General features: G+C 41.6%; 1 protein-coding gene across 1 annotated transcript in view; it reads left to right on the top strand.

Moving 5' to 3' along the window:
* The window catches only part of LOC119261972, a 15913-nt gene extending 6833 nt beyond the window's left edge, over window positions 1-9080 (top strand). Inside the window, exons 3-7 of the mRNA XM_037532565.1 lie at window positions 1799-1966; window positions 2139-2216; window positions 3831-3963; window positions 7994-8096; window positions 8189-9080. Of these exons, the coding sequence (XP_037388462.1) occupies window positions 1799-1966; window positions 2139-2216; window positions 3831-3963; window positions 7994-8096; window positions 8189-8333 (627 nt within the window). The 3' untranslated portion in view covers window positions 8334-9080. The remainder of the gene's footprint in view (window positions 1-1798; window positions 1967-2138; window positions 2217-3830; window positions 3964-7993; window positions 8097-8188) is intronic.
* The last annotated feature ends 4775 nt before the right edge of the window (window positions 9081-13855 follow it).

A 13855-nucleotide genomic window follows, 5' to 3' on the forward strand; every position in this document is an offset into this window, starting at 1 on the left:
CAAAAGTGACCACACTTTGTGTGTGTCACATATTCCAGTGCTAAACATACAGATGTGTGTCTGAAAGTGCTTCAGAGTCTGAGCTCTAACCTCAACTTCCTGTCCTGTAAGCAGAACACGCCCTACAACACCACCTACACATAAACACTGTGTTGAGCTGGAGGGTATAGCCTGCGATTAAAGCAGAAACGGGTATCATCAAGGCCGAAATCCTTTTTTTTCACCTTGTTCCAATGTCATTCCGAAAGAGAACAGAACCAGAGATGAGCAAGGACATATATGCCAATACGGGAAAAACAGCGGACGACAGATCGACTGATTCAAACGAATGCAGGGATTCTTCTGATGATGTCTATGTGAATGAATACATCCAGCATGTATTTGTTTTCTCAGAAAGAAGCACAGCAGGAAGCAGATGCTGGAGACTCACTGCAGTGTGACTGGGGCTGCTGTGTGTTCACCTGCTGGCTGCTATCGCACTGCTTGGGTTCCAACTAATCAGTTACACCAACCTGACTATAGAGAGAGACCAGTTACAGACCAGTTACACCAACCTGACTGTAGAGAGAGACCAGTTACAGACCAGTTACAGCACACTGACTGTAAAGAGAGACCAGTTACGCCAAGCTGACTATAGAGAGAGACCAGTTACAGACCAGTTACGCCACCCTGACTATAGAGAGAGACCAGTTACAGACCAGTTACACCAACCTGACTGTAGAGAGAGACCAGTTACACCAACCTGACGATAGAATGAGACCAGTTACTTACCAGTTACACCAACCTGACTGTAGAGAGAGACCAGTTACCCCACCCTGACTGTAGAGAGAGACCAGTTACGCCACCCTGACTGTAGAGAGAGACCAGTTACAGACCAGTTACACCAACCTTACTGTAGAGAGAGACCAGTTACGCCACCCTGACTATAGAGAGACCAGTTACAGACCAGTTACACCAACCTGACTGTAGAGAGAGACCAGTTACAGACCAGTTACAGCAACCTGACGATAGAATGAGACAGTTACTTACCAGTTACACCAACCTGACTGTAGAGAGAGACCAGTTACCCCACACTGACTGTAGAGACCAGCTACACCAACCTGACTATAGAATGAGACCAGTTACAGACCAGTTACACCAACCTGACTATAGAATGAGACCAGTTACAGACCAGTTACGCCACCCTGACTATAGAGAGAGACCAGTTACAGACCAGTCACACCAACCTGACCGTAGATAGAGACCAGTTACACCAACCTGACAATAGAATGAGACCAGTTACTTACCAGTTACACCAACCTGACTGTAGAGAGAGACCAGTTACCCCACCCTGACTGTATAGAGAGACCAGTTACACCAACCTGACTGTAGAGAGAGACCAGTTACACCAACCTGACTATAGAATGAGACCAGTTACAGACCAGTTACACCAACCTGACTATAGAATGAGATCAGTTGCAGACCAGTTACGCCACCCTGACTATAGAGAGAGACCAGTTACAGACCAGTCACACCAACCTGACCGTAGATAGAGACCAGTTACTGACCAGTTACACCAACCTGACTGTAGAGAGAAACCAGTTACCCCACCCTGACTGTAGAGAGACACCAGTTACACACAAGTTATACTAAAATGACTATAGAGAGAGACCAGTTACAGCAACCTGACTGCAGAGAGAAACCAGTTACAGACCAGTTACACCACCCTGACTGCAGAGAGACCAGTTACAGACCCGTTACGCCACCCTGACCGCAGAAAGAGACCAGTTACAGACCAGTTATGCCACCCTGACTCTAGAGAGAGAATGGTTACGGATACAAAGGGATTAATTCCAAAGAAGGCTTTCTGTACTTCAGCTCCAGTGTTTACTACATCTCGACTGAGAGGAAGAGCTGGAGTGAGAGCAGACAGAACTGCAGGGAGAGAGGAGCAGACCTGCTGATCATAAACAGCAGAGAAGAGCAGGTGAGGGTGTCTTATTTATTTATTATTTTAATCAAGATCACTTTACACTGGTAACAGATTCCCAAGGCTATTTCAAGTTATAAATATAAAGTGACCGAATGACAGATTTTTCACTCAATGTCTTTAAAATGGGTACAAATAGCTTAGAGAAATGTGCCTCTCTCTTCTGTAGGTGGTAGACTGGTGGTTTCCATTGAAGAGAAGAATTACATCAAGTGTGTGTACCAGAGGCACAGATATAGAGGGGCCTGTGGGGGCTAGGGCTCTCCATTATGAACCCCCAGCTTTCTGATTGCTAATGAAAATAACACTAATAAATAATATGGGAAAACATTTAAATTTGAAAATTTTTAGTTGCACATTTTGGCAAAACACACAACTAATAATGTAAATGTTTGTGTAAGTGATCCTATTTGTAAAATGTTGCATTGTAAAATTAAAGAAACACAATTAATTTGATACAGTGTGTTGCACAGTGCTGTCCTTGAAGTACCTCTCTTTTGCCATCTTGGATAAAAACTACCATAATTGATTTAAATCTGAGTGTCAGAATGAAGTGAGCAAGAAGAGGGACGGAGCTTATACTATGCTGTGTATGCACTCGTGCTCAAACGACTGAGGACTCAACAGCACTCATGCTTCTAAACTGGGAGGGTGTACTGAATTATGCTTGGCTTGGACTCCCGGCCATAGATGGTTGTGAAAATAGGGCCAATGCTTAGAAGGCTGTGACGCTCCGGAGTCGAAAAACTTATTTATTTGAAGCAAACCGACTTGTCTACCAACTACACACTAGATCACATAACACAGTGTTTCTCAACTCTGGTCCTGGAGCCCCACTGTCCTGCACCTTTTCGTGTTTTCCAGCTCCCAACACACCTGATCCAACTAATCAGCTCATTAAGAGCCCATTATTGAGTTAAAGTGGCTGCATTAAAGCAGGAGGTGCAGTAAAAGGTGTGCAAGGCCTCCAGGAGGAGGGTTGAGAAACACTGGCATAACATGAAATGTTTAAAATCTAATTGAATCTTGACTTCACAAAGGAAAATTCCATTGCACTGAAAATATGTGATCAATTGCAAGTTTAAAGGCTATTAAGTGTCATAATGTAGTGAGCAGAGATATTTTTCCAAAACAAATCAAAACAGCTTTAATCTCCCTTCTCACTTGGGAGGCAATGGAAACTGTAGTATAGTTGATGTTAATGAGCTATTGCGAGAACGAGAACGAGACAGACATGGCAGCTAGAACAAAGACAGAACGTGTGTTAATAAAGGAAGCATAAAAACTAAAGTAAATGACTGTTTATTGACAACACAACATTTGGCGACGAGGATAAAGTTTGCCAAGAACCCAGAAGCAAGATAGAACAAATAGGAGATAGCTATGTCGAATAACGAACAGCAACAAGCTGCCGCACAAGCTGCACCGAGACCCAGCTACGCTCAGCTAGTCCCGCCGGTCCCACTGAACCTTGGAGCGTCTGATTTATTCACGGAGTATAATCTGTGAAGTTGCTAGTGGAACAATTTATGCCCAGGATTTGGTGAGGAGAGCCACACTGTTGCATTGTATAGGAGCGCCTACGCAGAGGATTTTCGCTAATCTAACGGGAGAAAAAGGTACATATGCTCAAACTGTTGCAGTGCTAGATGCATATTTTACTCCACGGAGAAATGTAGTCCTAGAGAGGCATAAGTTTAGGCAGAGAGCTCAGTGCCCTGATGAGTCAGTAGATGCTTTCGTGAATGCTCTGCGAGAACTGGCAAAATCATGCGACTTTGGCACACTAGAGAACGATATGATACGAGATCAGATAGTGGAGAAATGTGTCATGAAAAAGCTGCGTGACAAATTGTTGCAGGAGGATGGACTGAGTTTAGACAAAGCACTGTCAACAGCGAGAGCTTTTGAAGCAGCGCAGGCAGAATCCAAACTTTTCACGGAGAGCACAGGCCACAGAACAAGAGACAACCAGGTTCGTTTCACTAAGAAAAGTGTGCATAGAGATCGCGGAAAGAAAGCTGGAACAGCGGAAGGAGGGAGAAGCAGCCAAACACAAGCTAACACCGACACAGTGTTACAGATGTGGAATGGACACTCACACAGCTGATGAATGTGGAGCCAAGGCAGCGACATGTCTTTACTGTAAGAAAACAGGACATTACGCACGCATGTGTTTTAAGAAGAAAAATAAAGCACAAACAGAAAAGAACAGTGACAAAAGAAAAGACAGAAATAAAGCTAAAGAAAAGACGAAGTCAGGTAAACCAGTGAGAGCAGTAATACAGTATGCTTCTGATTCAGATTCAGATGAGTTTATCCATGCTGTTGATCCTGAAGGTACTGAGACAGTGAAGGTAAATGGACAATGGTTGAAAATGGTCATAGATACAGGCAGTGGTAAAAAATGTATAGGTGAGGATCTATATAAAAGAACAATGTCTGCTGGAACAAAACTAAAACCAACAAAGAAGAGATTTTATGCCTATGCTCAAACTACTCCACTTAAATGTGTAGGTTACTTTGAGGCAGAAATTAGGTGGAAAGACAACATAGTAAAAGACAACATGTATGTGATAGAAGGGAATGTAGAAGCACTGCTAGGTAGAAAAACAAGCTTTGAATTAAAGATTCTTAACGATGGAGAAAAAGTGAACACAGTAGAACAGACAGAGAGATTTAACGAGCTTGTTAAGGAGTACCCACTAGTTTTCAAAGGACTAGGTCAGGTCAAAGGATACAGCCATAAGGTAACAGTCGATGAAAAAGTTCCGCCTATAGCGCAGGGTTTAAGGAGAGTCCCTTATCCCATGTTAGAAGCTGTAAACCAGGAGCTAGACAAAATGCTGGAACAAGGTATAATAGAGGAAGTGAATGAAGGATCAGAATGGGTTTCTAATATCCTGATCGTACCCAAGAAAGACACAAAAGAAGTGAGGCTATGTGTAGACCTCAGGGAAGTGAATAGAGCAGTGATCAGGGAAAGACACCCAGTACCAACAGTAGATAGCATCTTACAGGCAGTGCAGGGAGCAAAAGTGTTTGCTAAGCTGGATGCACGGAAAGGGTTTTGGCAGTGTGACTTAGCCTCGGAATCCAGACCCCTTACGACATTCATCACACACAGAGGGTGCTACCGTTTTAGAAAAGTTCCCTTTGGATTATCGAGTGCACCAAAAGCTTACCAGAAGGCTATGGACTCTATGTTATGTGGAATGCCTGGCACCGTCTGCTACATGGATGATGTAGTTGTCTTCGGAGAGAACGAAGAGCAACTTGAACAGAGACTCAGACAAGTCTTTCAGAGATTTAAAAACAGAGGTCTAACCCTCAACAGAGATAAATGTATCTTCGGACTACAACAGATTGAAATACTGGGACATGTGATCACCGCCGAAGGAATCAAACCAGACTCGAGAAAGGTCGAAGCCATCTGCAAAGCACCCAGACCTGAGAACATTCAGCTACTTCGCTTATTCCTAGGCACCTGTGGATTTCTGATGAAATTCATACCAAACTATGCAAACTTATCAGAACCACTATGGAAGCTGACTAGGAAAGGACAGGCATGGGAGTAGACAAGTGAAACAGAGAGATCATTCCAAGCAATGAAAGAAGCATTGGTGAGTGAGCCATGCCTAGCCTACTTTAAACTAGATGCACCAACAGTAGTCATTAGTGATGCAAGTCCAGTAGGACTAGGTGCAGTCTTGCTACAGACCCAATCAGATGGACAGAACAAGCCAGTAGCCTATCCAAGCCGTTCACTGACCCCAACAGAACGTCGCTATTCTCAGATAGAACGTGAGGCTTTAGGATGTGTATGGGCTGTGGAACATTTTAGAACGTACCTGTGGGGGTCCAAGTCTACTCTGCAAACAGACCACAAACCCCTCATTTACATGTTCAACTCAAGGAAAGCAACATTGTCACCACCACGAATACAGAGACTTGGCTTGAGACTACAACCATATGATTATAAGATAGAACACATAGTTGGAAAGTCCAATGTAGCGGATTCACTTTCACGACTTCCCTTACCAGAAACAGAGTACAATGAGTATGTGGAAACGTATGTGGACAGAGTGTTGTCAGTGACAATGCATGACGTACAAGCCATGAGCCTTGAGGACATAAAACAGAAAATGACAGAGGATGACACACTGAAGCAACTAAAAACAATTGTAGAGACAGGAAAATGGCTGAATCCAGTTCCAGAGGAATTGCAGCCTTATAACAGATGTGCTGGAGAGTTGTGCACATATGATGGACTTGTGCTGAGAGGACATAGGATAGTGCTACCAAGAACAATGGTGAAACAAGCGCTGAGGATCGGACACAAGACTCATCAAGGGGTGGTACGTACAAAGCAATACCTAAGGAGCAAATTCTACTGGCCCAACATGGACCTAGATGTAGAGAGACTGATCAGAAACTGCTCTGCTTGTGTGCTCAACCAGCCACTACATGAAGATCAACCTCTTCAACCACTAGAGCTACCCCCGAGACCATGGACTAAGATAGGTATTGATCTAGTAGGTCCTATCCAAAACCAGCATGTACTAACTGTGATTGACTACTATACTTCTTTCCCGGAGGCTGTAGTTATTTCAGACATTTCCTCAGCCACTGTAGTTACAGAACTGACTATGATATTTGCTAGATTTGGCTATCCACTAGAGGCCGTTACTGATAATGGCAGACAGTTTGTAGGACAGTTTTTTGAGACATTTCTTAGGTCATGTGGTATTAGGCACATTAGAGCATCACCATATTATCCTAAGAGCAACGGAAAAATTGAGAGGTTTCACAGATACTTGAAAAAAGCCTTCAGAGCAATCACATGTGAAGGTAAGACATGGAAAGAAGAACTTCCAAAGATATTAATGGCATACCGCTCAACACCGCACAGAGCGTCAGGAGAAACACCAGCCATGCTCATGTTTGGACGAGACATCCGCACTAAATGTCCGAACTTAGAGAAGGAATGTGGAACTCCAAAAGGAAAGCAGGAAACAACAAATGTCCGAAACCATCATGAGGAATACAAAACTAAAATGAAACAGTATGCTGACCAGACCAGTAGAGCAAAGGAGCACAACTTCCAAGTTGGTGACATTGTCTACATTGCCAATATGGAGAATGGGAAGCTAGATCCCACATTCAGAGACATTCGCTATGTGCTACTGAGAAACACCTCCGACAACGCGTTTGAACTGGTCAACACAGAGGATGGATCAAGAGTGATCAGGAATGTTAAACATCTTTTGCCACACACCTGTGATATTGGACTTTGATGTTTTAGAGCCTCCATCGGACCACAACGCTCAAATAAACAATGATATAGTGGATGTGCCGATTGCTGAGACTGCTACAGCAGTCGAAATCCCACCTGAGACTGACCCGCCTGTGTCTGAGGTCATCACTACCAGGAAGGGCTGAGGTATCAGAAAGCCCATAAGATACAGGGAGACTTGAAAAATAGTAGCAATAAGTAAAAGAGAGACACTACCCTTGGTTCGTTAATGTAAAATGAAAATGTTTTGATTTATTGATTTATTTAAGTTTGTGTCACTGTGATTTGAAGAGAGAATGTTTCTATTTAATTTGTAAAGTACAGAAACAATGTGATTTGTTTGAGATTTATTCAGAAGGAAACTTTTGTGTTACAGATAGACTTTTGTTCTAAACAAGGGAGGAAAATGTAGTATAGTTGATGTTAATGAGCTATCGCGAGAACGAGAACGAGACAGACATGGCAGCTAGAACAAAGACAGAACATGTGTTAATAAAGGAAGCATAAAAACTAAAGTAAATGACTGTTTATTGACAACACAACAGAAGCCAACAGTTCCTGGACTATAAGAAGATAATTGCAGTCAGTTGCCATGGATGTTAAAAGGCAGCCCTGTTAAATTAGCCTGTACCTGCAGTAAGCTGTTCTAGTAGGCACTGGAACGTGAGATAGGCAGTCGTGTGTTGTGGTCATGCAGGAAGTCATATGTGGTTTTCTTGCTTTAACAGGACTTGAAACGTTGAGAAAGGGTCAGACAGCTTGGATTGGTCTCACTGACGGTGACGAGGAGGGGGTCTGGAAATGGGTGGATGGCTCAGCACTGACCACTGGGTAAGAGATCACTGAACTGAGCTGTGATGATGAGACCGTTACTCCTCACTGAACTGATAAAACACAGTGGATACTGTGATTTTCTCTTTCAGGTTCTGGAAACTTGGGGAGCCCAACAGTTATGGAGATGAAGACTGTGCTGTCACTGGCTATGGGTCTGGTCCTGAAAAGAGCTGGGTTGATTTTCCCTGCAGTTATAAGTGTGTTTGGATTTGTGAGAGGAGAATATCTGGCTGAATTACTGCATGTGTGTATGGATTGTACGTGTTGTTTTCTCATGGTAGAATAGACAGGGGTAGGAAGGGGCAGAGACAGTGAGAGATCAGCATTGGGGTAGTAATCCATTACAAATGACTAATTACTTCACCCAAACTGAAATGGGATTAATTTACATATTATTTCCTGGAAAAAAGGACTCACTGCTCACAACTTTACTGCTCTTTAACTTCACTATTTACAATTTACTATTTACTATTAAATGACATTACATGATCAAATATTATAAAAATCTAGGTTTAAGTTTAGATTTTCAGTGTTATGCCAATATAATGATGGCACATGATAACTTTAATCTGTGGCTTAAATGCAGACATTTGAAACTGTTTACAGTCAGTTAGACGTCATTTTTATATTGTGTGTTGCATTTGTACAGTGAGTCATTCAGTAAAGATTCAATCTGCTTCTATGCCGTGTTCAGGTAGGGGTGCATTTAGTGTGGTGATGCGCACTGTCCTATATACTTGGGCTCTTACAGGAAAGCACAAGTACACAAAACCTTAGGACAGCCTATATATGTGGAGACAAAATTGAACTGGGTGTAATTAAAACATTGGTGTAATGGATGCTAAGGTACCTTCTGGAACTTCTGATATGCATAATTTATGGATCATACACACGTCTGACAGGTGGGTGAACACCTAAGTGCATAATATATGTCTGATACAGGAGTTGAGTATATTCCAGTACAATTATAAATTGTTACTATGTTATCGGTTTGCTCTTAAATGTTAAATTATTTAAATGCCTTCAAGAAAATGATTTTACTTGCTTCAGATTTTAATTCTTGTATTGCATAGCTTTCAATGTGCATGTTTTAGCATTTAGTTTTGTAGCTATTACATGAATTTTCACTGCATTCAGAAGTATTTGGAAGAAATAAAGATGATGTATATTATAGTGCATGAAAGCTGGAAATATTGTTTGAATATGGCTACATATGGCTGAATATTTCAAAACTATTAAAAAAACTGGCATATGTCTATACTGACATGTCTATATCAGCCAGCTATACGTTACATATACGTCAGACACAATATGTGAAATCATAAGGTGAGAGCGTGAGCTTAGTGGCAATATGTAGTTAGATATCTAAAATTTCCCTTAGACTGCTTTTGCTTTATTTACCATTCAGACACTGATTGGGAAGAGCCAAGTGGTCCACTTTCATGTAGCGGAGGCTCTTGTTTCAAAATCCAATGGTTCAAACGTTGAGGGCTGACCCACACTGATCCTGCATGCTGCAGCATAATGAACCCCAGTGGCAGACGTGTACTGTGCTAGACATGGCACACTTCTGCCACTAGGGTTTGTTATTCGTTTACATGCTACCAGTTCTCACACTCTGCCAGAGCTGAAAGAGTTGGCTGTTTTACTGTGGTATTTAAATGAGAAGCGAGTCTTTCTTAAGCAACCCCAGAGGGATGACCAACATTATATGAGCAAAATGATCCTTATGGTTAATAATACAAGCTCCCAAACAAAGTGTGAAGCTGTGACGTGAATACACCACCTCCTCTTCCATTCACAGTCTTCTGTATGAGACTTTATTCTCTACTCTTGTGAGTCATTTAGAATTTAAGTTCCTCAAGCGAAGCCCGTATACAGTTTACAAATGGCTATTTCACTCTGCCACTGGTACATTTACCCCAGTTCCTGCCATATTTCACTCCTGCACTGGCATACTTTACACAGCTATTGGCATACGTAACTAAGTTACTGTTGTCTTTTGCTCTGCCATCGATGTATTTCATCACCAACTGGACAATTCATCAGAACAGTGGCAGCCCTGCTTCGGAGTGCTTGCACTTGCTCCCAGGCGAATTATGAGTATCCTTTCATTGTGGGTGGATTCTGGAGGTCCTGCTAGCCTCAGTGTTATAGCGGATCTTGTGCCATGGAGAACTTAACGCCGCTGTAACAGAAGTGTTGACTGCTCTCAGGACTGCTCTCGTCTTCTGTTTCTTCTTCATCTGTAGCCGGCGTGAGACGCTGCAGACCCGTTAGGAGGGTTGCTGTAAGACTTGAGGGACTGAGCTGGGTGGGGTGGTGAAGGCTTCTGCGATACCCCTCTTGTCCCTTTGTTCTTTTAGAAATGTATAATGTACATTTTTATACTGAGAATTTAATCTTATTCGCTATATTTATACGTTTATGCTGCCCACACAGTGATTTTCTTTGACTCTTCAATATTGACAGTTTTAGCAGTGGAGTTAATGTGCTATTTATTGATGTTGCGCTAGAGCTAATTCCTTGGTATGACTGGCCATATTATGCTGTGTCACTGCATTGAACTTGCTCACTGCACACATGAAGAATTTGCTGTTCTTTAAGAAGAATGTTTCCTGTATTTATTAGTATTAATGACATTAGTTTTCCTTATGCTTCTAAACCCCTAAGTGGTGAAGTTGCCTAGAAACCTTACTGACTCCTTAATCTTCAGGCATCAAATGTAAACTTTCAGTAAAAAAGGTACCAAACTGTCACCGACTGTTGCACCCATAACAGTACTTCTTCAGTATCTTTAGCTGGGATCATAATTCCATTGAAATTTTATTGTTAAAGATTTTGTTTAATTGTTTTAGTTTTAAACACTTAGATAATGAAAAGGTGCAAATGTGGACCTGTTCACTGGGGAAAATATATTTACGGTACACAACTGGACCTTAAAACCACTGTTGTGCTTTGGTGAATACAATTACACTGTTTGCACCTTGATTAAGAAAAACTTCCTGCTCAGTTCATTTTTTCTGACATTGTATTGTCATTGAGCCTTAAATCCTTAAATCAACCTTAAATCCTTCAAACCAGCCTTTTAACCTGGTTGTTGGCTCCCTCTTGTGGATCATAAGTCACACTCACTTTGTGTGGATCAGTTTTGCCCAGTAACTGGTACATAAAATGACTACTGGAAGTGGAGCTGATGCTGAGAGAGGGTTAAAAGGCCTATATTCTATTATTTGTATGTTAGTTTTACTTTTATCCTGAGGTTCACTTACAATATTTGTGTGATTTAATGTAGTGGCTCCATTTAGAAAAGTACTACTGCCAATACCACTGCTGTCTCTTACTGGCATCTGCTGGCAGCATGTGAGTGCAGCATTAAAATTTAATTTAAACAATAACTGTTTGGTATTGTGACCTGTCCAGAGTGTATCCTGCCTTCCACCCAATTGACGTGTATGTGTTTAAGACATATACACTATATAGACAAAAGCATTGGAACACACCTCCTAATCATTGAGTTCAGGTGTTTCAGCCACACCCATTGCTAACAGGTGGATAAAATTAAACAAATAGACAAACACTGGCAGTAGAATGGGTTGCACTGATGAGCTCTATGGCTTTAAACATTGCACTGTTATAGGACACCGCCTCTGCAACAAGTCAGTTTGGGAAATTTCTGTCTTGCTAGATCTGCCCTTGTCAACTGTGAGTGCCTTTATTATGAAATGGAAGCAGCCAGGAGCAACAACCTAGCCTAGGAAGAACTAATCAACGGCCCTCAAGGTTGCAGCTCTGGATGGAGGTCCTGTAGGTGCGGGGTCCATTTCCAAGATCACCACCCCTGTAGAAATTCAAATGAGTGCCCTACACTGAGAAACCGTAACACTTTTGCTTTTCGAACATTCAGAGATTGAGATTATCCTTGGATTACCTTGGTTAGAGAAACATAACCCGTCTATATCCTGGACTGAGCATGCTATAGTTAAGTGTTCAGACTTCTGCTATAAATCATGTCTGTTTACTCTGATACCAGTTCGATCAACGTCTGTAGAAATCCCCAACACTGACATTTCTTTTGATATCCCACCCTAATATTCAGAATTAAAATATGTATTCAATACACAAAGCCACAGAATTACCTACACATCAGAGTTATGATTGTACCATCAATCTAGTGGAGGACCCTGTCCTCCCCAAAGCCTGGGTGTATCCACTACCAAAAGAGGAACAGGTCGTACTAGATGTTTACATTAAGGAAGCACTACAACAAGGTTACTCTACGATCTCTACGATTGCTTCTAGTTTCTTCTTTATTAAGAAGAAAGACGGTGGCTTGCGTCCTTGCATTGATTATAGGGCCCTGAACCGAATCTCTAAATCATATCCATATCCGCTTCCTTTAGTGCCTGTGGCTTTAGAGTAATTACAAGTAGCGGCATACTTTACTAAATTGATTCAAATTAAAAGAGGGGATGAATGGAAAACTGCGTTTGTGACCACCAGGGGGCATTATGATTATCAAGTTATGCCTTTCGGGCTCTCTATCGCCCCCTCGGTATTTCAAGCTTTTATAAATGATGTACTTCGAAACATGCTAGAACAATATGTAATCACCTATCTAGACAACATTTTTGTTTATTCGCTAGATTATATATATATATACATATATATATATATATATATATATATATATATATATATATATATATATATATATTAGTCATATACAACACGTGAGGACAGTATTGAAAAGACTCTTTGACAACAATCTGTTTTTGAAAGGAGAGAAATGCGAATTTCATTTGAAGTTGGTCGCATTTCTGGCTTATATAATTAGTGCATAAGGGGTTACTGTGGATGATCACAAGGTAGATGCAGTGGTAAACTGGCCTCAACCCAAAACTGTCAAGGAGTTACAAAGATTTCTAGGTTTTGCCATTTTTTCTCACCGATTTATTATAAACTTCAGTGTAATTGCAGCTCCCCTGACTTCACTATTAAAAGGAGACACATGTTTCTCTGGTGGTCTTGAATTGTAAATAAATGTCTATATTTGTGTTGTAGACATCCTCACCCTGGTTCCTATAAGAGTATGTTTCTCTACAATTTACCATTTCACATTAAACCATTGTGAATGTCTGTTTGCATTTCAAGTACTGAATTATGTGAAAAGTCTCAAAATGTTTCTAAATGGCCAAAAAATACTAAATAAAAGTGTTTCACAAGAGACAACGTGAGGATACTTTGATTGGTGATGTCGGTTAGAGTAATATCATCACTGTATTGCGCTCTGTTATCTGTTTGCACTCCCACATCCCTGAAATCAACGTCTACAGACAGACAAAGCCCTATACTTATCCTTTCAACACTTGCACCCAGGGGGAGCCATCAAATCCCCATGACTCCATGGGGCAGTTGTGAGCTGGAGGTTAGGGAACCAGCCCTGTGACTGGAAGGTCAGCGGTTTGATCCCCTCTGCTGACAATCCATGACTGAAGTACCCTTGAGCAAGGTACCTAACCCCCAATTGCTCCCCGGGCACTGTGGATAGGGCTGCTGACCGCTGTGGGCAAGTGTGCTCACTAGTGTGCATGCATGTGGGTGTTTCACTGCATGGATGTAACCCATCAATGTGGAGGTCCAATTCCACAGTGTGCAAAACACAGTTGGCAAATGGTTCTAAATTCTAAAATGACTCCTCTTTGAACTTTTTTCCAGTGTGCCGTATCAAGATGTGTTATGGGTGTATTCTAAAC

Source organism: Pygocentrus nattereri, chromosome 22 (genome assembly GCF_015220715.1).
Source record: "Pygocentrus nattereri isolate fPygNat1 chromosome 22, fPygNat1.pri, whole genome shotgun sequence".
In the NCBI taxonomy this organism is placed as follows: Eukaryota; Metazoa; Chordata; class Actinopteri; order Characiformes; family Serrasalmidae; genus Pygocentrus; species Pygocentrus nattereri.